Source organism: Buteo buteo, chromosome 21 (assembly GCF_964188355.1).
Source record: "Buteo buteo chromosome 21, bButBut1.hap1.1, whole genome shotgun sequence".
Classification (NCBI taxonomy): Eukaryota; Metazoa; Chordata; class Aves; order Accipitriformes; family Accipitridae; genus Buteo; species Buteo buteo.
The window spans coordinates 7,017,051-7,041,492 of record NC_134191.1 but is presented as its reverse complement, the minus strand read 5'-3'; the positions used below and the strand labels follow the sequence as shown (position 1 = coordinate 7,041,492).

General features: G+C 36.2%; 1 protein-coding gene across 1 annotated transcript in view; it reads right to left on the bottom strand.

The window, feature by feature from the left end:
* The window catches only part of SUCLG2 (succinate-CoA ligase GDP-forming subunit beta), a 134,456-nt gene that overhangs the window by 97,005 nt on the left and 13,009 nt on the right, over positions 1-24,442 (bottom strand). The window contains exon 2 of the mRNA XM_075052562.1: positions 8,763-8,904. Within this exon, the coding sequence (XP_074908663.1) occupies positions 8,763-8,904 (142 nt within the window). The remainder of the gene's footprint in view (positions 1-8,762; positions 8,905-24,442) is intronic.

Genomic DNA, 24,442 nt, shown 5'->3' with positions numbered 1-24,442 from the left:
GACACCCTTATACAAGGGATTACATACTGAGACTGATCACACAGAAGATGCACCACTTCATAGTGAAGACCCATCAATTCCAGAAGCTTTGCCATCTCATTTCAAGTTTCTAACTAATAAACACTATTTCAAAATTAATACCTCAAACATGTCTCCTGCTGAGGGTTCATACTATGCAAAGAAAAGAAGTGCAGTTCTTCTGATCACAATCACCCCAAAGATCACACCAATACAGCCATAGTAATGAGGCCCAGGGAGGAAAAACTACAGACTGCCAGCTGAGAAACTGAACTTTTCCGTCACAAGTTAAAGCCACAATATTTGCAGTATTTGTTACCAGAAATGTGCTAAGCTGCAGTAACTATCAACACATAGATTTTTTTTCAATACATACATACATCAGGCTTCACAGGAAATAAGAGAAGAATTCTCAAGTGAAAGTGACACATGGCTTCTGGACAATTACCATTATTTTATACCTTGTCCCATATAGTTTGTTAAAATATAAGTGCTAACTAAATGATTGTTCAAACAAGCTGGTATTTCTTTCAACAGTGCTGTAGTTTGTATCAAATTAAAAACCTGTGATTCAGTTCTGCCTTCGAACACATACAGTCAGTGATGGCAGAATCCTAAAAAAAAGCACAACTCATTTATCTTCCATCAGAAACGGACATTCCCAGAAGGGGACACACTGTGGCATTCAGATAAAAACAGCAGCTATAAATACAGGTGATTTGAAAAAAAAAAACCAACCAACCAAAAAAACCCAAAATACCCCCCAACTGTTTAGTGTCACAGATGGATTTTTACAACAGGGTTTTACAAATTAAAACCAAAGCAAATGCTTTATCACATACATTCCAATGCAAGACAGAGTAAGAAAAAAGGAAAAACAAAAACAGAAAAGAAAGAAATTAGCTTTCAGTAATCGGCCCCCAAATATTTAGAAGCAGATGAGCATCTAGAGAGTGTAGAAGGTGTGATTTCTCTCCTTTACACAGCTGCTAGTACTGCAGAGAAAACAATGTTGTTTAGTGTTTCATACCTTATACATAAAGCGTGTCTAATGGTTCTGATTTTATGCATAAAAAAATGAAAATTTCATGCAGCTGCTTCTCAATTATGCATCTGGTTATTGTTTTGCAGCTGCAAAAGTACCTTGAAGAACTATAAAATATGGTGTGACAAGTCTGGAATAAATACCAGCAGTCATCTTGTACCTTCCTTGTGAAATTTTGCATTTTTTACCACCTGCTGAAATTCTTGAATCAAGAGTTATGGAGTCTGTCACCTCCTTCTTTTATAAACAAAAATCCACTAATATATTTAACACAATTGAAATTTGTAAACGACCGCTTTCTATGGCACACATTAAATATAAAATTCAGTACCCCATTTCTAGAGTATTTTTTACTTTGTGTTGCTACTTCCAAGTAGCTATTTTGGTAATTTGATCAGAAATCCAACACAGAGAACAATAAGTCAGCACAACATTAGTGTCAAACATCTGAAATGAGATTTTGATTTGTTAGCCCCCTAGCCATTACTCATATTACTATAAATCTATTGAATATGAAGACATTTGGTGACGAAGAATGGTTATAAAATACCCAACTATTGTAAGCAGTCTCAAGCTTGCATTTACTGACTCACACTCAGCATGTAATTTTCTAACAAAGGGAACAGATAAGAAAAACAAAACAGATTTGTTTTTCATAAAAATGCATTTGAAATTAACTATTTCTGTAATTCCTCACGAGACTGAGGGCCCTTAGAAGAATTTCCATATCTAATATTAAAAAAGCAACAATTCGTAATTTAACCTGAAACAGAAAGGTTCAGCTTGAAACAACACAATACCCAGTGGTAAGCTTTGACGAAATCTTTTATTAATTTTGTTTCAAAAAGAATAAAACTCAGAATCACAGTTAGGGAAGCTGGAAGTTTTTCTGCCTGCTTTTCTGGCATGTAGGATGCAACACATGTAGCCATTACCAACAAATGTGTGTGCTGTTAGACAGCTGCCCATTTTTCACACAGGTGCCAAGGGCTGACGTGGAAAAACATTACTAAGCTGAAGAGGAGGAATGAGGCATGCAAAAAGCTACGCAAGAGACCCCTTGCAGGGTTTACCAAGGATAATGCACTGCTTAAATACTGCTGCGCTTAAGATTTTGCCACTTCTCAGCAGCCTCTGTGAAATAAAGTTTCTTAGCACGAAACACAGAGGAAGGAGAGAAGCAAGGGGGAGGGAGAACAAGCAGGAATTACAAGATTCAAAACCTACCAAACAAAACATGGACACAAAGAGGAAAAAGCAGTAGTATTTTAGGGCTCATGTCCAGGAAGAAAGGTCCTGCTACACAGCAGTGTGAACAGCCATTGTGTAGGAAATCCTCAAATGGAAACCCTAATTCCACCTTAATTGTGCCTTTGTGTGGTTTAGCTTCCAAAACAGATTAAGTTACAGCACCTAAAAGCAATTTGAGAGAAAATGAAGAATGTCCATAAAAAGAGCTACTATCAAGTGAGTTCTATACTCCAGCTTTGCACTATAGCTGTATCACAGCAAATTCTCCACGACTTTGTAACAAAATCCTTAGTAAAGCAGGTGTCAGTGAACACAACCCTTTAACACCTTTCCTAATTCCTCTGGTTTTCCACAACTGATTTTTTCATCCAGTAGATAGGGTAAATACACTGGATCACTGACGTATTGATTATTGTCTCCCACAAAAAATTACTTTAAAAAACTGTAACAAACAAGGCCTTACCCTCATAACTTTTATTCTAGTTTATTATTTTCATCATTTTCAGACACAGCTGAGATTTTTTAAATTTTTGGCACAACAATTAAATTTGGAAAAATTTTCCAAAAATCAAACCATTTCAAAGTGGACAAATATAGAAAAAATATTATTTGAACTGTTAGCAACCATTATTTTTTTTTGATCATACACAGAAACATCAATTTCTATGACTACTATGTCAAGTAAATGGTGGTCTAAGCAAAGCACACTTCAGCAAGCAAAAAAAAAGTATGCACACAAACATACAGCAGCTTTTAGCAGTACACAATTGCTAATTATTTGTTGCACGTAGTGTAAGATATAACTGTTTAGCACGAAAAAGGAAGAGGCTTTTCTCAGTCAGAACTCATAAGGTGGAAGACAGCATTGGGAAGAAACGAGAAAATGGATACAATGAGGAAAGGGCTCTAAGATACAACAAGAAATTGAACAAGGGAAAGACTAAAACCACAGACGATTGCAAATTTTGTGGAGCTATGAAATGGATGCATTCAAGAGGTGCCTATAAAGACTGGGAATAACAGAATATTAACAGGTATTTCCTATCATTGAGAAGTTGCAGGAAAATGCAGATTCCCTCTAGTTTTAGATTTCACCACTCAGACAAGGCAAAATCCATTAACTCAAAACCTGCTAAACAGAATAGAGAAATACTCATGCTCAGCAATGCTGAATGTGGTCCAAAGGCAGCTCGTCCACCACTAGTTTTCTATTAAATTTAAAAGGTTGTTTTCTAAATACTTGCCCATTTGAGAATAGAATCGTATTAGTCAATAACTTATAGCATTATTTTGCCTGAAAGGATAGTTTCAGAAAGCCATAATTTAAGTATAAGGAACTTTAATAAAAGCTGTCAGAAAAAATAAGAGGACTTATGGGAGAGCTGTTCCTTTAACAGCGAGCATGTTCTTTGAGTACAGCTCCATGGAATGCTATTTCAGCAATGTGTGATTTTTCAACATATGCAGAGAAGCATAATCCAAAGAGCTCTAAAAAATAACTAGTTATAACCACTGAGTACATAGGGGTTTTTTGAGAAATAACTCATTATGCACAGGTGAAGAATTATTACTACACAGTGAACCATACAATGGAAAGAAATTTGGAAATCACAGAAATGGAAGGAGGCAATATTCCTCTCCTACCTATCCTGATGGAGAGAAGAAGAAAGGGAATTAAATCATGTAAGCAAAGCACATGATGATAGTAAAAAAAAAAGATCAGCTAAGCAGCCAATAAACTCAAAGACTGAGGAGTAAATTAAGCTACTTAAATACAACTTTAACAGAGAGCTGGTCTGTACAGGATACTCCTAGGAAAGCTCTTTCTGGTATAACAAAAAAAGAATCTGAATTCACATTTTTAATATCATCAGAAACATCAGGTTCAAGGATCTTTTTCATTTTTCCTAACATAAAAGCTTAGATTAAATGCAGACAGCATTATCACCAACAATTTCTTCATAATCTATACAAAAAGGACATTACCAAGCTAAAGGTCAATTTTTGATCCCTTCTAGACATAAATTGCTTTCAAGCAGTTTTCCCAACTTGTATTGGAGAGATGAACTTTCAGATAAGGGATCTGAAACAGCATCTAAAAATGCAGCCTTCCATCTAAATTAAACATAGCCAAAGGAAAAAACCCAGCAGGCTGAGATAGGAGGAGACGGGTGATCACATGACTGAGAACTCTTTCAATATTCTAAAAATAGTGAATAATAGGTGACAGGTAAATGACCTCATGGAAAGAGGCTTCAATAAACCTCTTCTGTTCTGTATAAAATACATGTTTACCTCTCCAGCCTGATATAAAAAGCATGCCTTCAGTCCAAAGCCGAATTTTATGAGTTCCCTCATGCATAAGGCAATAGAAATAGGACATGCAGAGACTATATTTTGTTATACATTTTTTTAAAGAAGAGTGAATAAAAGCCTTGCACTCAATTCAATTGCATTTCTCTGTGATAAGAGTGTGAACACTGCACCTGACTGATTCTTAAATGTAATGAAACACTCTAAGTGTTTCTAAGTCACTCAACGAGCAGCACTCTATTGCTTTTGTTAAAAATCAGAAAAAGAAACACATGCCAAGCTTCCAGCATCCATTTAGGATTGTCAGCATTTTCAACCACCCCTGTAAGTTCTCTACTGATTCAAAGAGCCAACTGACAGTACATAGTAACACCCTCCAGCATAATTATAATCCCTCTTAGCTTTGTCCACCTACTAGTTTAAAATGATGGTTCCCTTAATAACTTCTCCATCAGGCAGAACATAAAGAACAGTGCATGAACTGAAGCAGACTTAGAGGCCTCTAATGGAGAGGGCTAGAGAAAATGATGGACCCTGAAATGATGCACAGTGCATCTGCCCAATACAAGCAACGAAAATGCACACACCCTAATAGTGTGGGTATATGTATGCATATATAAGGATTTTCTCCTTATATCAGTACTACAGTATGAGGAAAAGAAGTAGCAAGAAAGGAAATGCCTTCTCTGGCTAAACAAGCCCTTAATGTACCACTGCATTAAGTGAGAATCAGATCAGAAGACTTTGAGTTAATGCAGGAATAGCCAGATGATCTTACATTTCAGACGAAAACTCAGCTCCCAAATATTTCACTTTGTTCTGTTAAATAGCTGCACTAGAACTCTAAGAATTTGTTTACAGGTTATGTTTCTTCAGATGGCAGATCAAGCAACACCATACTGTTATAGCAAAACAGCACAACGTCTTTTTCTTTCCTCTCTTGAAAATCTAGGAATTTTAACATGAAACAAAACCATTTGTGACTGCATTTCTTGGTATTTTGTAAATATCGCCTTCTCTACGAGAGTTACACCTGAAAATTGCTTAGCACATAGAAGGCAATGAATTCCTTGGGGTCTAATTCCGTATTCCTTATTGTGTACAACTTCTTTTGAAGTCAATATTAGTGATGTCATTTTAATTTTCTTCACATCTCCCATTCTTATCTTAGAAGAAAAAAAAAAAATCCTTTAATTCCATTAAAAATTCCTTGTAGACTGCCTTTTGTTGGTAAGTTTTGTAAATCTTTGAGAAAATTAACATTCAGTGTATTCAGTGTACATAGTAATAAAAATAGAGCAACAGAGGAAATGAGCAAACTATAACAAAACTGCTGATACTGGATAAAGGCAAATGCTTTCAAGAACACATGCATTAACACCTTCCTGACAAGTGAAGACAGCAGCAAAAATAATCTAATCCCATCTCTTTCCATTGCATCAACAGGAAATCCAACAATAGCAAAATTGGTGAGCACAGGCACTGTAGCAATACTGACAGCTCTGCCAAGCATGTAGTATCTGGTGAAATTGTGAAATTAATCTGTGAATACCAGACTTCGTAAAGACTTCCATGTCGGGAATTTCTATCCCTTTTTCTGTACCCCTTTATCACACACACAGACCTATGAGAGTGACATAATGCTGTAAGATTATCAAGGAAAATTACTGTTTCTCCTGTATTCATGATGACAGGTCTACAGAAAGAACCTCCTTTCACAAGGAAAATACTGAACCTTTGACTTTCAAGTTTTGACAACTTTATTCTATTTTAATCTTAGAAATTTGTTGGCAAGCATCCTTTCTTGTTTGCAGAAGCAAAAGTTAAGGACAGCTGCAACGTGGCATACAGTATCTAAAACACCAGATTTTTGAGCAGGACTTGGCAGGTGTGATTGGTCTCTCCTTTTACCATCTTTTACTGCAGAATGCCTGTCTATCAAGAACATCCCAAAGCCGCCTCCATTTGTTATTTTATTTTGGAATATTTTGTGCCTCCTGTAGGCTGAAGTTTTTTGTTTTGCTCATAACTTTTTACTTTGCATGGTTGCATATTCAGAAGACGGCAGCCCATATCAAATTGTGCAGATAAACCTGAGTGACAGAGATACTACTAGTCTGAAGGATCATAAAGAAGATAAATCTGATGAAATCTTGGAAGAACAACGACCACAGTAGCAAAACTTGTGTTCTTGATGCTTAGTTTTCAAAGTGCATTTTGGAAGTACGACGACAGCATGCTATCAGAATGATTACAAGGATATTGTTAATTATTTAGTGGATCAATGGAGTGTCAATCATTTCAACATGAAATAGCTTCCACACTATAAACCACAATTCTTTAATGCCCATTAATGCAGGATGGTTGAATGCAATTACATAAAATGAAAAAAGGTACCACAGACATAATTTTTGAAGTGTTAACAAGCCAGCCCAGTTAAAATACATGCAATTTACCCGATAAAGTTTCATTAGCAAATAAGTTTTGGGTTTAGTTTTTACTTTTGATTATTTAAATTTCAACACAGTTGTTTTTTTTTAATAGACCAATATTTCTGTGATTTGCAAAGCAAGCAAGCTACAGAGGTTATTTAAAATAAATCTGGCATCATAAACCAGAAGAGGTTCACTGCCTTTAATGGAGTCATTTATTTCTCCAAATAGTTATAGAGATCGAGAACAGTAATAGTTATTGGATAGACCAATCCATTTACGAGTTCAATCATGAAGAGGAGAGTTTAAGTGCTGTAAAATTTGTGAAAAACCTGCCACAGCTTCAGTTAGCATTTCTTGATTTTCTCAGGCATCCAGACATGAGGAAACCCTCTGATTTTACGAGCTTTGCTTTGTGTCAGCATTTCTCATTTTTGCACTGCCAAATGACCATAACAGTTGCATTTAATGTTTTTGTTTCAAATATATTTTCAAATATACTGGTTGTCATAAGAAGGTTTTGATTACTGGAAAATGTATCACCCTAATAAAGTTATAGAGATTTAACAAGCCATTACGGTAATCTTATTCAGCTACTTGAGGTCTGATAAGATCTTTGATAGGAGTAAGTTGTGTTAATTGACTTTCCACTGTGCAAAAGTGAAATGCATTTAACTAAGTGGCTTGTGCATTATGTAAAGCACAAAACAAAAAACCTTCCTGTTACTACACAATTAAACTAGAATAATATCTGGCCTCTGGCATTTTGATGTGTGATATACTAATATTAACGAAAGCTAAATGAAAAGAAAAAAACTATGCAAACTATTATTAACTTTAAAAAGTAGAAAACTTTCAGATTTAGAATTGGGCGACAAAGTACTTAAACGCATTTCCTTTTGAGAGAAAAGGTATTATATAAATTGATTTCTGACACACACTATCATCTTATGTTCACCACACTAAAATGAGGATGTTGTCAGAGAACCAAAATGAAGTTCCAGAAGCATGGTCTTCTCTCCCAACCACTGTCAAGACTTTTGTGATGGTAGGTAACTCAACTCACCTTTTCTTTTCTCTCCATATGGACAAACATACATGTGAGCAAATATACATATATATAATTCTCTCATACATATTTTATTTCTTCATAGAACCATAGAACAGTTGAGGTTGCAAGGACCTCTGGAGATTGTCTAGTCCAACCCACCAGTTCAAATCAGGGTCACCTAAAGCAGACTGTGTCCAACTGGGTTCTGAAATCTTTTAAAATGGAGAGTCCACAACCTTTTTCTTCTTTAGCTTTTTAATACAGCAAATTTTTGTTTGAAAACAACTTTTTACACAAGTTCATTTACTTACGTTCCTTAAATTATATCAAGTATACAACAATAATAATTTTCTTCAGCACCATTCATGATGTTATTCTGAATTCTGAATTATTCAAAATTACATAATGTTAATTAAAGACTTCATGTTACATGCTGCATACAAAACATTTTAGAAATAAAGTTCTAAAGAAATATTGCTGTTATAGACTGTTGTTCACATACAAAATTAAGCATATATTTATGGTCTGGATAATATATCAAACCTTTTCAATAAGCATCAATTTGAAGATTGTGTACAACTTATTAGAAAGCAATTTATTTTCCAGATTGCTATCTGGTGAAGCAGATTCCTCCCATTATCAGTCAACTTACTTAGTCTCTGAGCAGCCTCCAGGGCATCATTTGCAGAATCAGCTACGAAGAATCTCTGAACTGTAACCCCATGGTCTGCCATTATTTTTTTGCTTTGGTACTCCTGCAGGTTCAGCCATCGTCTAGGGGTTAATTGAACAGCCTAGAAAAACGAGAGGGGTAAATAACATAATGCTCATTAAGAACAGTTCATGAGACAGCCAACTGAGCTCTTCTGCCTTATGGGAATCTCAAACCAGCAGTTAAACAACACTTTCACAGAAAAGGTAAAATATGTATTGATTTACCTAAGTGCCTTTTCTTAACATTTGTGCATCCAAAATACTCTGAAAGCTACAGGTATTTTTTAAAAGCTACACAAGGCTCACTGGGTGATCTTGGCTAGACAAAATGTTTTGCATTTAATATCAACACAGATTGGTCAACTTGGCTGGAACTCTATTCATGTTTTTAAGTTATCCTGTGCTACAAAAACATTAATAGACAGTTACCTTAAAACAAATTCATTGTTTCATATTCAATCTCCTTATTTACACTAAATTTTATATAATTCTTCCCTATAAAATTCTGTGCATTGCAGCATATCTGAGAAGAAAGACAGCTGACATAGAATTAGCATCTTCTTCTAGGAAACTATATACTAATAGATGTGTTTACAGTGGTCTGTTATTTATGCTTAGCTAGTTGCACTTCTAAGTATATTTTGTTGAGGACGCTAGCACAACCACGTCAGCCATGCAAAGCCAACACCAGTTGGAGGAGAATTTACCTTCCATTCTCAACATGGTAGGTTAGATGCTGGCATGTGCATATATGTGTATATATATGTATATCTATCATGGATACAAAGATATGGCAACCTTACACATGCACACAAAGACATCACATTTGCTTGTCTTGGTGGTAAACATTGAATATAGACGCTATAAAAGTCACAGGAACATTACTGAATGATTTTAAGAAAGGACACATTCTCCACACAGGATAAATCATTACAGACAAAAGCAATAATTAACGAGCTGTCACTGACTCCTGGCAATGGTATAACGGCAAAGGTGGAGCTGACTCCTGGCAATGGTATAATCCCATTTTGTGCCAGCAAAAGGTGCTCTTCCCACATGAGAGACAAACTGTTGTCCTACTGGCAGACAGCCTGCAATCAATACTTGGGTTTCTCCTGAAGTAAAGGAGCACAGTATGCAAGCTAGCACTATATATTTAGATATGTTAGACAAAGAGGATTATTCACTATACTAATACTTTGATCTCTAACAGCGTGATAAAAAATATTATCCTAATGCAACTTTATACTGAAAACAAAAAACCTCCCTGATAAAGTCTTTCAATAACACATACCCTTTTCACAATACTAGGGTTTTAAATGCTGTGTTGTATCAAAAGCAAACCTCCATCTGTTCCTATTTGCTTTGAAACATAGCACAAAAGATTGATGCCTAAAGAAAATACAAACCCCATCTTTTACAGTATATAACCACGTCTTCCGTAAAAGTGACTCCCACAGAACTTAAACAGCTACAAATAGCTCATAATGACAGATTTTAAATTCTTTTACCATAACCTGGTTAACATATCTTAGAAGAATAAAATGATATATTGTCATTACACTCTACGGCTATGTCTAACTCTAGGCATCATACAGGCACCTCAGTATGTTTTATATTCCTCCATGTTATTCACAGAAAATATGTTATTACATTTATGCAATGCCTTCAAATGTAGGGTCAAAATTTAAAGTCACTTCCATAATTGTTGATATTTAATCTGTTTTCCTATTTGAAGTTCTGTGTTAGGCTCTAACAGCTATTACTTCATGACCATTTCCACAAAGCGATTAACACGAGGAGCCAAGAGGGACCCTGAAGGTGAATTCTAGCCTCACATAAAAAAAGGCCAGAGAATTTCAACCAAAAGCTTATGCCACAAGCCTTTAGTTTCTATCAAGCTACAGAGAGCTTTTAGCATGACTGGAGAAAATACCAGTTTTATCCCTGAGAGTCATTAACCTTCTCTTTTCCATTGTTTCTCTAAAGACTACCTCATAATAACAATATTATTATTATTATGAGGACTTCAGCATACTTCATTATTGACACATGCATATAATCCATATGTGTACACACACTGAAGACAAGCATCACCTGAATCTGCACAGGCAGCTGGGACTCTACTAACGTGTTATTTGACAGCTACCATAAGACTAAAATACATTTCCAAAGGCCCCCCCCTTTCAGCTGTAAGCAGCAGCAAAAGAAAGAACATCCCAACCGCACTCAGAAGCCAACCTCATTTACAGAGGGAGGGAGGCAAGGAAGAAGGAAAAACCAATACACATCTCCATCTGACTAACTAGCTTTCAGACACTCTGCTCTAGTTAAAAGTTGTACCCAATGTGTGGACTCCCCCCTGGAGGCTCAGAGCTACAGCAGGAGAACATCTACAAAGACATTTCTCAATCCATTTCTCTTGAGCAACAAGGAATTTACCAACCTGACTTTCAGGGTTCAGAAAAATAAGCTCACACCTTTAGTTAAACCAGATTGACTTATACCAAAATAAACAAACCATCAATTCTAATTTAAATCTGAAAGGAAGAAACCTTGACTTAAACAATCAATTATACTCAAATTCTCTATTTGTACTTTCCAGAAGAGAGGTTAATTCTCCTTAGTTGGAAGTTGATTTGAAACAAAGGATAAGTCTATGCTAAGTTTGACAGCACTTTTTGCTCATCTGTATATATTTATAAATTTTATAGATACAATTCTTTATTTTTATTTTATGTAATCTTGTATTTACTAGAAGCCAAAAGATCTTTGAGACACATGTCAAGCTGATCTTGGATAGAATTAAATAAATACAGAAAAAACAATGTTAAAAGTTGATGTATTAATAAAAAGCTGAGTTAAAAGTTTTACTGAGGATTTCTCTTATATATAAAGTAAGTTTACTTACAATTTATTTGTCTCTTATGCTTACGTGTGTTTATTTACAACTAACTGGTTTATATAAACGCTTCTACAGCTCAGTAATACAGCTAATAAAATTTTGGTCACTGAGTTTATAATTTACGAACAAGTCTTTAAAACAGTTTTTATTCATCATTTACAACAATAAGTCAGTTTCACATGTATGTAGTACTAAACTGATCTAAATCGAATAAATAAAAAGGAAAATATTCAAACAATCTTGTTCTGGGGCAGACTTTTGTTGCTGTTGCTTGACAGAAGTCTCTTTCAGCACAACTTGCTTTCAATTTTTCTGTTCGGGTAGGAATTAAGTAGTTAAGGAATTTGCAATGCAGCACAGTGTGTCAACTGATATCTCCATTGTTAGTTTAAACCAGCAAGGCTTAAGTAATAAAATCTTTTAAGGACTCTCCTATATAATATGGCCTGCAAAGGGCCACCACCTAATAAAAGCCACCAGTGATAACTCACAACACGTGACAGATATGGAACAGAGATGACAGCAAGAAAAGCACCCAACGCTCTGTTTGTTTTATGAAGAAAGGTCATTTCCAGTGTCACCCATCTGATGTGGCACTCCAACGTTAATTCAGCTCCAGCCTAGTTAATGAATAAAGCAAGCCTAACAGCTCCAACGGGAATCTGCAATGAGCTCTGTCCCCAACCATCCTCTTGGCATGTTACAAAGCTTTTGGTATATATCACTTTTACAGCTTGAAGATATAGCTCAAAATGTTCTAGGGGATACTCCAAATCATTGCCGAGACGTTAAAAATCATATTACATGTACATACAGTGCATATATACATAAGCATATGGACACAGGTCTGTTCTCTTATAAAAATTAGACAATTAATATTAGGAGATTATGGGGATATTTCCTTCATAAATTATGAACCAGACAGGTCTGAGGAACACAGAAAGAAATAAGAGAATAATTCATTCGAAAGAACTGTCAAAGCAGTCCTAAAGGGGGATGAAACAAAGATCTGGCCAAGAACTGCTGGCACAGAAAAGTGAAGCCTACAAACTTAAGGTTAGTAAGCATGTACATTTTTTTTCCTCTCCTGTATTAGGCAATTCTAAGAGAGACCATCTTACTGAGCGCCAGCTGAAGACTTTCAATCAAAACTTTCCACAAAGGACAAACTCCTGGTTGTGAACGAACTACTCAATAAAATGAGTTAGTACAGCCTACCACTGTATACAGGAGTACAATATATTTAAGAAATGAACTGTGACAAAGTCTGTATTAGAAGCTCTGAAGAGCAAGGAACATGAAAGACTTGCTTTAAAGCACTTGCAGTATACACACTATATGTCTTGAGAAGAGCAGGCAAAATAAAGCAGTTACAAGGGATGAAATAAAGCAAAAGCTTTGAATCTTTGAAGATGACTACTCTTTCAAGACCATCTTGAAAAATCAAAACAGTTGCAAACATATGTATTTTAGGCTTAAGGCACAAAATAAAAAAGTGATCATGAGATGTTAGAAATCTGAGTAAACAGATGATTCCCTTAACCAATTCCCAACTTAAAGATGTTTTGGTTGCAAAATATATATATATGAACGATTTAAAAGGGACAGCAATAAAAAGAATTAATTAGTGCAAGAATCTTGAAAAATCCTTGCCAGATATAGTTCCTAACCCTCCCAAATACATTTATACCAAGCATTCACAAGAATTTGAGATGGGCTTCAAATAGCGTAAGTTTCTTGGGCATCATACATTTCCACAGATATCCTACAGATATCCACATTTATCCTACAGATACACACCTGAGACTGACCATAACAGTGCTACTGCACAAAGGTACAGCCTTAAGACAGCTTAGACAAGAGTCTACAAAGTTTTGAACGAAAACTATTACCCATACCTAGACTTCTATAGGCAGCCATAATCCATCCCTTCCCCCTGAAACTTATTAGGAGGACATTTTAACATGGCACAGAATACAACTCCAGTGTCACGCATCTTTGTATTATTTATTTTCCCATTCTACAGTTCTACTCTTGTCAACAATTTAATTGCTCCCAGCAGCATTAAACAGCACTGCTAGCTAGATTCACCAGTGCAGCAGTCCTGTCTCCTATGAAAGACAGACTGAGGAATTAGGTTGTAAATTACCATCAGAAAAATAATTTCAATCTGAAAGGGGGTGGTGGAGAAGCAAGTGAAAGGGAAACTAAAGCACAGGAAAGCAGAGGCTACCTTTTAAGAATTTTATTGATTCTCGCCACCTTCTATCCCCAGCTTATTCCCTGCTTGAATACTTTTATCTCCTCTCCCCACATACTAGTCAGAAAACCATATTGGAAAACACCATACCTCTCTCAGATCTTTCCATGCAGCTTTGTCTATGGTTGAAACACAGTATGTTCCAACAGTTTAAGATATATCTGTGTTTCACCTGTTTCTTTACTGCAAGGTTGCACTGGAGTACAAGGAGTACATTTTGTCACACCAGTCTGTGAAGAAGAGACTGGAAATAGTACATGGACTTCAGTAAAACCCGACCCTCTATGTGACATCTCATGTTTCATCTTGATAAGATGACAGAGAACTAGAAACTTTTCCATTGGTGGCATTTTTCTGTTGTCCTTAAGACATTTTTTTCTAACAACAACAAAAAAAGTTTTAAAACATCTTACTAAACTTACACGTTCTCCTTACTCTAAATATACCTTAATCTTGAATATTAACTTCTGTCAAGCTCTGAACAGCCCAAAGAAGGGCTGTAGGTTTAAATGCATCTTTCTAAACCTGTTTTTAGTGGCATTTTACTTCTTAGCATGTTAGCTACAGTTTCTATAACAAAGAAAAACTTAAAATCACTCCAGTGAGCCTAAATTAAAATCCAGACAATAAGTTTTCACGGAATGGAATAAAGAAAAACTCAAACTAAAGGATTTAGTCTTTTGAAAGCAAGTTCTTATTAAAAGGCTAAAATAAGTATCATTCATGGCTCTGCTGAAGACTTCCAACAGACCTTATATTACTACAAGAAAAAAAGGCTTTCATATGAGCTCTTTATGTATGTTGTATATTGATATACACATTGTAGATGAAGAGTAGCTCTTATTTGAGATTCAGATATGCCAGGTAAGTTGAAAGGGTGTTTTTTTCTCCTTTATTTTAAATCACAAATAAGCTTTAAGAATAAATCAGTTCATAAAACTAAGAAAAACATCCACTAGTAGCACATATCCATGTTTGTATATAATTTATTATTTAAAATAATAAAGTTTTAAAGAGAAATTAAATTCTTCCTAATAAGATATTTCCTAAGATTAAATTTCTAACATAAGTGCTTATCAAAGAGATTAATATACTTAAATAGGACTCTATTACAACTGATAACACTTCCTTAGAGCCTGACAACAGCATCAAAAATCCCCAAACTCACGTAAGTGGAACGAAAGGCCTCAGCTGAACAGTAACATGAAGTGAGATGAAGGCAGAATTATCTAATCAAGTACAAGTTTCACACTGGATCCTCTCCTGCTGGCTAGAATTATTTGGCATTTTCCAAAAGCAAAAAAATTCATGTTGGTGTTCACCTCTCATCTTCCTTCCCTTCTCCACCTCGCAAAATTTTTCTTACCAGTCAGAATCACAGTAATATGGACCAAAGGTCTATAGACAGGTGAGGATTTCAGAGAAGTACTGTTACTAGTAATTGAGTATTTTATTCTCAACAAGCCTTCTGTTCAAAGTTACTTCTTTATATACCTAGATACCATGTTTGGTCCAATTACATGCGTATAGTATCATTAAAATGAATGGCATACGCATCAAGAAATCAAACATCTCTTCCTCACCATCTTAACAAGGCCAGATGTTGCATAACTGTATCCGTGGTTTATTGACTACTGCTAGAGAAAAAGAATTGATTGTTCACATAACCTACCTAATCTCTTACTTCCCACCTTTTTTTGTTCATTTGTTTATATATAAAATGTTAAGGGCTCTGAACGAATAATGTATTTGGAGACTACTTGCATTGGATTCTTCCACTGCTCAGTTTGCCAATTCTTGAGCTGTCCCATGGCAACAAAAAATAATTTGCATTATTTGTATATGGGCTAAAAAAAATAACAATATAGTTTAAAAGGAGTGAAACTACAAGTACATTTTATAGCAGAAATCACCTTCAATATACATAAAAAAAAGATTTAGAAAACACTGCAACAAAGAGACTTCTTTGTCCTTTTATATATAAGCAGCATCTTTCAGATGACCCAGGAGGTATCTTTTGAGTGCTCGCTTTTGAAAAAAGAAAACACACACATAAAACCAGGAGAAACTCTCTTAACATATTCACCGAGAAGTTTGCCAATTGCATGTTAACTACCTCGGCAAAAATGTGCTCAGAAATATACGTTCCATATACCCACAAAAGAAAAACAGCATCGGTAAATGCAAGCTTCGTCAAACTAGACTACTGATTACTTCTTATCTGAACCTATATGCGCAGTATCAGCTCAGTACAATGTTTCTTCACTCTGTGGCCTCCCTGGTAAAACCTCTAAGGTTGACTCCAAGACTGATGATTTCACATAAATACTGCTGTATAGCATGTATGCAGCAGGTACCAAATAGTGTCACACTGGAGCAGTAAGATAAGGAGACAAGCTTTAATAAACAAACAAGCAGAAAACACCATGACAACATGAACACATGTAAATAAATCAGTGGCTTTTTGAAGCCAAATCAGCTCATAGCAGGGCCTTACAAGTAGCTGTGTCAGTAGAACAACTGACACTTATGACATTTCTAGCCAGCAGTATTACCAATCACTATAACTTTGCACTTACCCTTCAACTCATTAAGTTACTACTACAAGATACCACTCTTCAAAAAAAACCAAAATAAAAGTGAAATCATTTTTGAAAATAGCAACAAGGGCTGGAGAGCAGTGTTTTCAGGCAGACCCCACTACCTACCAGTACAATTCTAACTGTTAAGCACCATATATATTTTTTAAACATAAATGAATCGCTTAACTCTCTTCTGTAACAAGTGTATGAAGAAACTGTTGAAAAGAACTAAAAGGCCAAGTCTGACAAACAACTGAAGATTCAAATTATAATCTCTATTACAACCGAGACTTTATCGTCTTAAGAAATTTAATTTCAAAAAATTTTGTGCCATTTCATGCCTAATTCTACATGGAACTACCTTGGCTAAGCATCCACAACTACGTATTTCACCATATTGAGTTCAGTGATCATGTTTAGACAATTTCACTAAAAAAAACCCTACCTTTAAATACTTATTTTCTCTTAGCCGGTCTCTTCAGGTTAAACCTGTACTTTTGGAAAATGCAAAATAATTCTAGCTAAGGGAAGAGAATCCAGTGATAATCAGCACTATGAAAGAAAAACGGCCAACAACAACAAAACTACCACTAAGCAAATTTCTGGGATAATTGAACATCCCTTGACACAGCTATATAATTTGAGCAGCTCTACTGTTTACATTAACATAGTTTAATGCATTTTATTGCATGACTGTTAAAAGGAAGACACACTTTAGTGACATGCAACATTCCCTTTTCATTCACAGTATGAATGGAAGCCAGTATTAACATCATGAAATAAAGATAGATCTCTTAAAAGTACCTGGCGCTAAAGCTGGTCAAATAAATGCATACTACTTTCCCCCCCACACTGCTGCTCCACTGAAGTAATGTAGCTGTAACTGTGCTAACAGATCCTGTGCCAGTATAAAACAGCTCTACCAAGGCAAATTATCTCTGCATGAATGCAAATTATGTGTCAAATGTATATAGTATCAAGTTTTATAAATATGGACTATATTGTAATGGAATATACTGGAAATAAGTCATTTGGGGAGAAAAGCTGTGGTGTTTATTCGGAGGTCTTTTAGATGGATTCTGTATCCAAAATAAAAGGGAAGTGTGTTTAGCATATCTTATCTAAAATAAAAGCATCTAATGAAAAAAAAAAACCAACTATTTGCTTACCCAACACATTCTACACCATTCCAGTTTATTCAGTTTGTGCACTCTGACCTGTAATACAATTCCAAGCGCACATGAAAAAAAACAGATACACAAAGATGACAGTAATGAAACAGCATACCATTCATCAATATAAGAAATAAACCTTTATTATATTTATTGACATACAGCTACTGTAATTGACAAAGTTGTAGGAGAGGTTCCTATCAAAAAGGAGCCATCAGAAATACAACCAAATGGCATACCTTCATATAAACCACCACGGTACAGGTACATTTTATTAGATCATATACTTGAAATATACCACATAAGCCACTGAAAACAAACTAAAACACTTATTTGAGTTTGCTGGCAGTGCTGACAAAGAATAAGTATCCGTAGAGTTAGTCTGACAAGAAACAAATATTTAGAAAAAAGGCACTACACTAAACAGAAAAAGTTTATCACAAATGTAAGGCATAAAAAGCAAACCTACAGAGATTACTACACCTTGCTCTGTATGAAAGCAAGTATTTCAAGCACAAAAGAAAATGGAAAGACTCATGATAAGACTGATCAACTGTAAGGTCTGCCACGTTAAGTCAAACCACACATCCCCTTCTCTCCAAAGATGATTAAGGCCACATACCTATGGGTATATTATGAAAAACAGGACAGCAAATGTCCTTTTCAAGTAATGTCCTGTTGGCTACCACAAAACAGTAATTTTAATCTTCCAAAGCAGGAGTTAGCATCCAGACCATCCTAAAAGCCGCAGAGGAAACCATGTTCCATCAACATCCCAAATGGCTCACTTTGGATACAATACCCAAGTCCCTTTGGTATCAGCAGAGACCATCAGCTTCATCTAACACTGAGCATTTTGATTAAAGTCTCAATCTAGACTTCTGTGATATATTTATAAAGGATAAAACTGATTCTGTGAGCTAGTTTAAGAAGTCTTGAATATTTTCCTGACAAAAACAGAGTTTCCATACCTTTGTCCACAGCAGTTAGGAATTGCTTATTTCTTATAGTTTGTATCAAAACTCTGTAACCAATCTTGACCTTAAACATCAGCATTTGATTTTAAAATCTTCCACAGGTGCAGCTGAAGACCTTTTAAGAGTTCAGTTCCATTATTTATTCCTACAAATGGGAATTTATTTTAACTGAATTAACACAAAGGCAACACACAAACTCTAGTTAACAGTTATAGGCCTTTTAATTCCAAATTTATTACTTAAAATACACCACACAAAATATCTTGAGCAGTAAAATGCAGTATGTCTCAGAGAAAAAAAAAAATACCACACTTCCCAGTTCTTTAAAGGCTATGACATTTTGATAAATAAACTGTAGGGGCGATTTACTGTTTTATACTACTAAACTGTAGTTCAGAATGAGTGAGATCTGTCACTGCAATTGTTAAGGTTTATGTAACTCATCTTCAAATAAAATTAAAAAAAAACCACATGAAATATGCCACTACATTGTTGTTTACTAAAGCTAGACAGCCTGTTCTGGTGGATAATTATTACTATTTCTAACAGCTATATGACTCTCTAAAACAAGATGCCTATGTTAAATAAATAAATGATTACTTCATATGCGCAAAAAAAACCCCAGAAAAATTAGGGGCTCGCTTATAAAAGGAGCATACAGTTAATATTATGATTAGGATTTCTACTGTTAAATTGTTTACAAAAATTAGACAAACAGTTGAGAGGATGGCCAAGAGCTTGGAAAGCATAAGATTTGTTTAAGTATACAAACTTTAAAAACTTCAAAAGAGTGAAACAGGCAACTGTTTCTGCTTAGAAGTCCATATTACTGAAAATCTAGCCATTATGTTGAGTGAGCAAATCTTGATAGCAAAACCTGAAGTTAAATCCTAATTTGGAAAATCTTTTCCCCGCATTGCCTTAATATTGCTTTTCAATTACCCAAATGAGCTTATTCAAAACTGAGATTCTGTAGCCTCTGAAAACACTAATCCACCCTTAAGTCATGTTTAAACTGAAGGAGAAGTGTATCAGCTCAATCTGTAGGCAGTTTGGTGACACTTAAATAGCAGCAACACTTGACTAATCAACCAGTTGCTTCCTATGTGGTTCTGCAATCCAGGAAAACTAGTGCTGCGTTACCCCATCTGCCCTATGCAGTATCCCAAACAAAGCTGACACCAGCTTAGACTTCACCACCACTCTCCCATATATTGCTGACATACCTCACACAGCCATACAGCCCCTCTAATAGCCAAATTCTCTGCGTGACTTGAAACCGAGAAGCCAATGTACTGGAAGAAGTCATTACTACAGGGCTGCGGTTTCCCATCTCTGCTCAGATGACGGGGAGACAAGCTGCAACCACAGCTCCCCAGCCGCTCACTCCGACGCCCTCCCTCGTGTCCCCTGAGCCTGAAGTGGAGCTAACCCTGCAGAAAGCTTCTTTTGCTGCCCACTTAACTCCAGGACCCAGCCCACCGGAGGACCAGGTGAAGACAAGAGCCAGTGCAAGAGACACACCAGCAATGCAGCGGTGAGGGCAGGAGCACCCCTTCTGAGAACAGCCTGCCCTTACCCGCGGGTAGTGGACACACAAGACTGCGCTGCCTGTTGCAAACCAAGCCTGGGGAAGACAACGTGAAACTACATGCTGATGACTCAACTGCACATTTCCTTCTGAAGCAATTACTCAAATTCACTGCAATTCATTGTAGAGAACAGTAACACTCCAGAAGAGCTATAGTTCAGAAGTCCACGGTTTAAAGCAATCAAAGGATTTTTTTTTTATTACTATATTAGGTGTTTGTGTCACCATTTTAATTCTAGTTCATGTAATCAAAACAAGCGCTTAGTTAAATCTTCCCCTGAAGACTTTCACATAGTTCAAGGAAAAGCCAATTTCTCTTGTCATGTTGCAAGGTTCTTTTAATAGGAGCCACTGCAAAACAGAGATAGGAAGGCAGGAATCACAGTGCATCACAGCAGGAAACATCAAGATGGTGACAAACATCAAAGAAATAAAGGGAAGAGCTTTCTTGAACTAGTAACATGTCAATTTTAGAAAAAGAAGGTATTTTAACTGAAAAGCTAAAGCAGCTATACTTAGTCATCTCATCCTTTTAGTTAAAAGAAACGACTTTTCTTCCATCGCCAGGCAGCAGTGATTAATCTAATGCAACATAATAAAGCAAGGATATAAACTACAGATTACCTACCTGTAGATAACAAAGCATACTAAAAACTAATAAAGGTCAGTTGACATCACTTGTCTGTTGAGAAACAGGCAGTCACCAATAACTAACAGAATGAGAATTTGTTTGTTTAATGATTATGCTAATTTACTGAACTCTTATTAGACAGATATACAGGCAGTATTGATGAGTTCCATAAGGCATTATAAAGTATGGCTGAATTGTTTCAAAACAAATTAAACCAGAACATATTGTACACTATTTAAAGCAGTAATAAAAGCCTAGTAGTGAGTGAATCCTCAGGATGAGCTCTCTGAAAAAGGCACAAGTTTTCAGAACTGTACAGACTTAAAAACCTACTTGCTGCAGCAGAAAACTCCACATCTATGCGCATGGGAAATTACACCCAGGGATTCTGACCCTCCTGAACACAGGTGAGAGAAAGTGCCCATCTGGCATACAAGTGTCAGTGCTTTATAAACCCTTGCAGAGGCACATGCCGAATTGGGCATGTGTTAACATATGTTTGCTCTAACAGGTAGGGACTGTTTGAGAAACTGTGGCTGAGATGATACACCAGTTCTACTGAGCTCACCAGGGCAGAGGTTGAAGGACTCAGATTAGGGACACGGAAGAGTGTATTACATTGGATTTTCCACACAACCACCTATTGTACCTTTTTGTTGGTGTTGTTACCAATAAATTCTAACCTATCTACAGGAATAGTGTCGCAAAAGATTGTCCATCTGCAGATTTAGTGCAGTGCAACATGGCCCTGAAAACAAAAGCAGCTTTCAACTCAGAATTTCTCTTTGCTTGTGTTGGGGCTGCCTCTAGTTTCTCTTTTTATCTCTTACGAATTTTAAGTTCCTAAATTAAGAAGGAAATAGAAATTGTTTTTTCACTCAAGAAAGGAATCACTATGAGCAATATCTGTCAATTTGTAATCATTTATTCATACACAATTTAAATGAGAAACAATATTACTTTCTCCTTCAAATTTCAGGTCTTGCCAAAGGAGTTTTATTTCAATAATATCACAGAAATGAACAGCAAGTGATATCAAATAAACACCTATAAAATACTCTCTACGTGTTATGGCCATATAAGCCACACTTCTGCTTTTTAAGGAGAAAATACAAAGTCAGACACTAGAGACTGCAGCAGGGTGCACTTTTAGTCAGAGTAAGAAGGTCTGACATTTATGAGTAATACAGGACAGTTCAAAGTAGCAAGATCCTGCAGAAACCATTTAGAAAAAGAACAGTTTCAGCCTCAACCTGAACAGCCTACCCTGAATGTTAAAATTAACCTGGGAGAGCAAATGATTTAACTAAAGAAATAAGCCTACTGGATTTGACCCCAAAGTAAAGTCATGAATCAAACTCCTTCACTCTCCCCTGATTTCCTCACTGAAGTGGGTGAACCTTCCCAAAACTTGCTCACTAGCTGAACTGTCAACTTTGCAAGATAACTGAATCTAAAAATATGTGGCTCTATTTGAGATTTTTAAGATTAAAACTCAAATGCTATCATGACTGGGGGGACTGAACATTTCATTCACTACCCAATACCTCAAAATTAATTCATTAATAAATATGTAAAATACTCATGAGGATTTGCCTCTTCTACCTCCAAACCAACACTCCCTGCCATTAAAAAATATGTTTAAGTGTAATTATATATTAATCAATATTCTGTTTGGAAACATGTAATGATAGATACTTCAACATCCCTCTTTATTTTTGATTCAGTATTTTCTTTCCTCTCTCAATGGTGGAATCCCTTGGCTGGGAAAGAGGAATATCAGGAGTGCGTCCATCAGTTCTGAACTGGCTGGATGCTGTCAAGGCTTTCTTTGCTTTATTTATCTCTTTCATTAAAACCCACCTTCTAAATCTTTCCACAGTGGCTCCAACATGAAACAGTATAATTTTGCTGCACTTTAACAAATGCCACAGAAACAGAAGAGGACTCCAGAAGACAGCACCAAACTCATTCACACATTATTCACAATTCTGAAACTTGGATTTACAAAACCATATAGATTGGATTAAAAAAATGGAACAGCATCTATTCAGGAACCTTTCCCTTTTACCTAAGCCATAGCAAGATGCACATGAAAAACACAAAGTTTTAGAAGCATCTGAGTTGTCTTGGATATTTCACAGTATTGCAGATAAAATGGTAAGGATTATTTAAGCTTTTCCAGTCTCTTAGTAAATGTACTCAGTGTGGAAGTGGGACTGAAAATCCTGAACTGCTATTTTAACAAAACCATAATGCCTCCCTTAACAGTTCTCCTGAATGTTCCTGATAGCTGTCTACTGCAAGAAACCCTTTTACTTCAAGGGTTCCTGTATGTGTCTCTCTCTACCTTTCTGTCCTGCTATGTTCTTTGATTTTATCTTGTACTCCTCCTTGTCCTCTTATAGTCAGTCTGATTGCAAACTGATTGATCCCAAGCTTAACCTCTGCACTCCCCTGGAAATAATGCAGCGTGGTGTGATGTTCCTACACTGCAGAACTCATTTGGGTCATTAGCTCAAGAAAAAAAAAAAAGAAACTACACAATTCTGTTCCAATGTGCCTTTAAATCACATTTATAAACTCAGCTTTCTGATTTATCCTTCTGTTTACTTCTCATGCAAGGAAGCACAGACAAGAATGAACTTGAAGCAAGTCCTTCACTCATTGCAGATTTAAAGTCTCCAGTAATGATTATACTTTATAGACTTATTTACAGCTTGCTTACACACAGGGATTTTGACAGCTATTCTGTAAATACACTCTCCTACCCACTAAGCTCCATTGTAAACTACCAGGAACATGCACAGGGTCAGACTTGAGCTCCTTCTGTCATCCTTATTCTCCTTATCTCAGAAAACCAGAATCTGAGCCCACATCCTTGTGCACTACAAGGCAGATCCTCACAGCTACCACCTGGATGATCTTTCTGGGTGTACGTGGATATGGTTTTGTGAGGACTGTACTCCTCAAAAGAGGAGACCGTGGAAAGAATGTCCTCTTGAACAGTAAGACCCTGACCTCACTACTCTATTTCCCATACCTTGCCAGCCTATTGTTCAGCAGTCGTTTCAGTCAGGCTGCTACAGACTGACCTCGAAATTAAGCAGGACATAGCCAAATCCCTGACAGCCTGCATCCTGCCCCTCCACCCAGCAGAGTACTGAGGCCTCTATTTACATGCAAACACCAAAATAGAAATTGCTGGAAATTAAGTGACAGTACACTTTTGGTACTGAGAAGTTCTCTGATGCATTCTGCTTAGCATTGAAAGGCTGACTGAGCAGAGCTGAGTATACTCCAATCCCACTAATGTTCACCTGAGCAGTGAATCAGCAACTTCGAAAAACCCAGCTGAAACATGGCAGGCTCCTTATTCTATCAGGCTATGTGAAAACTTTCTGGTTTGAACAACACGCCTAAGGACACATAACAAACACAATGTCAAGAAAACAAAGCAGCCTGCCCAAACACAAAGCTGCTAGTCCACTCAAAGGGGC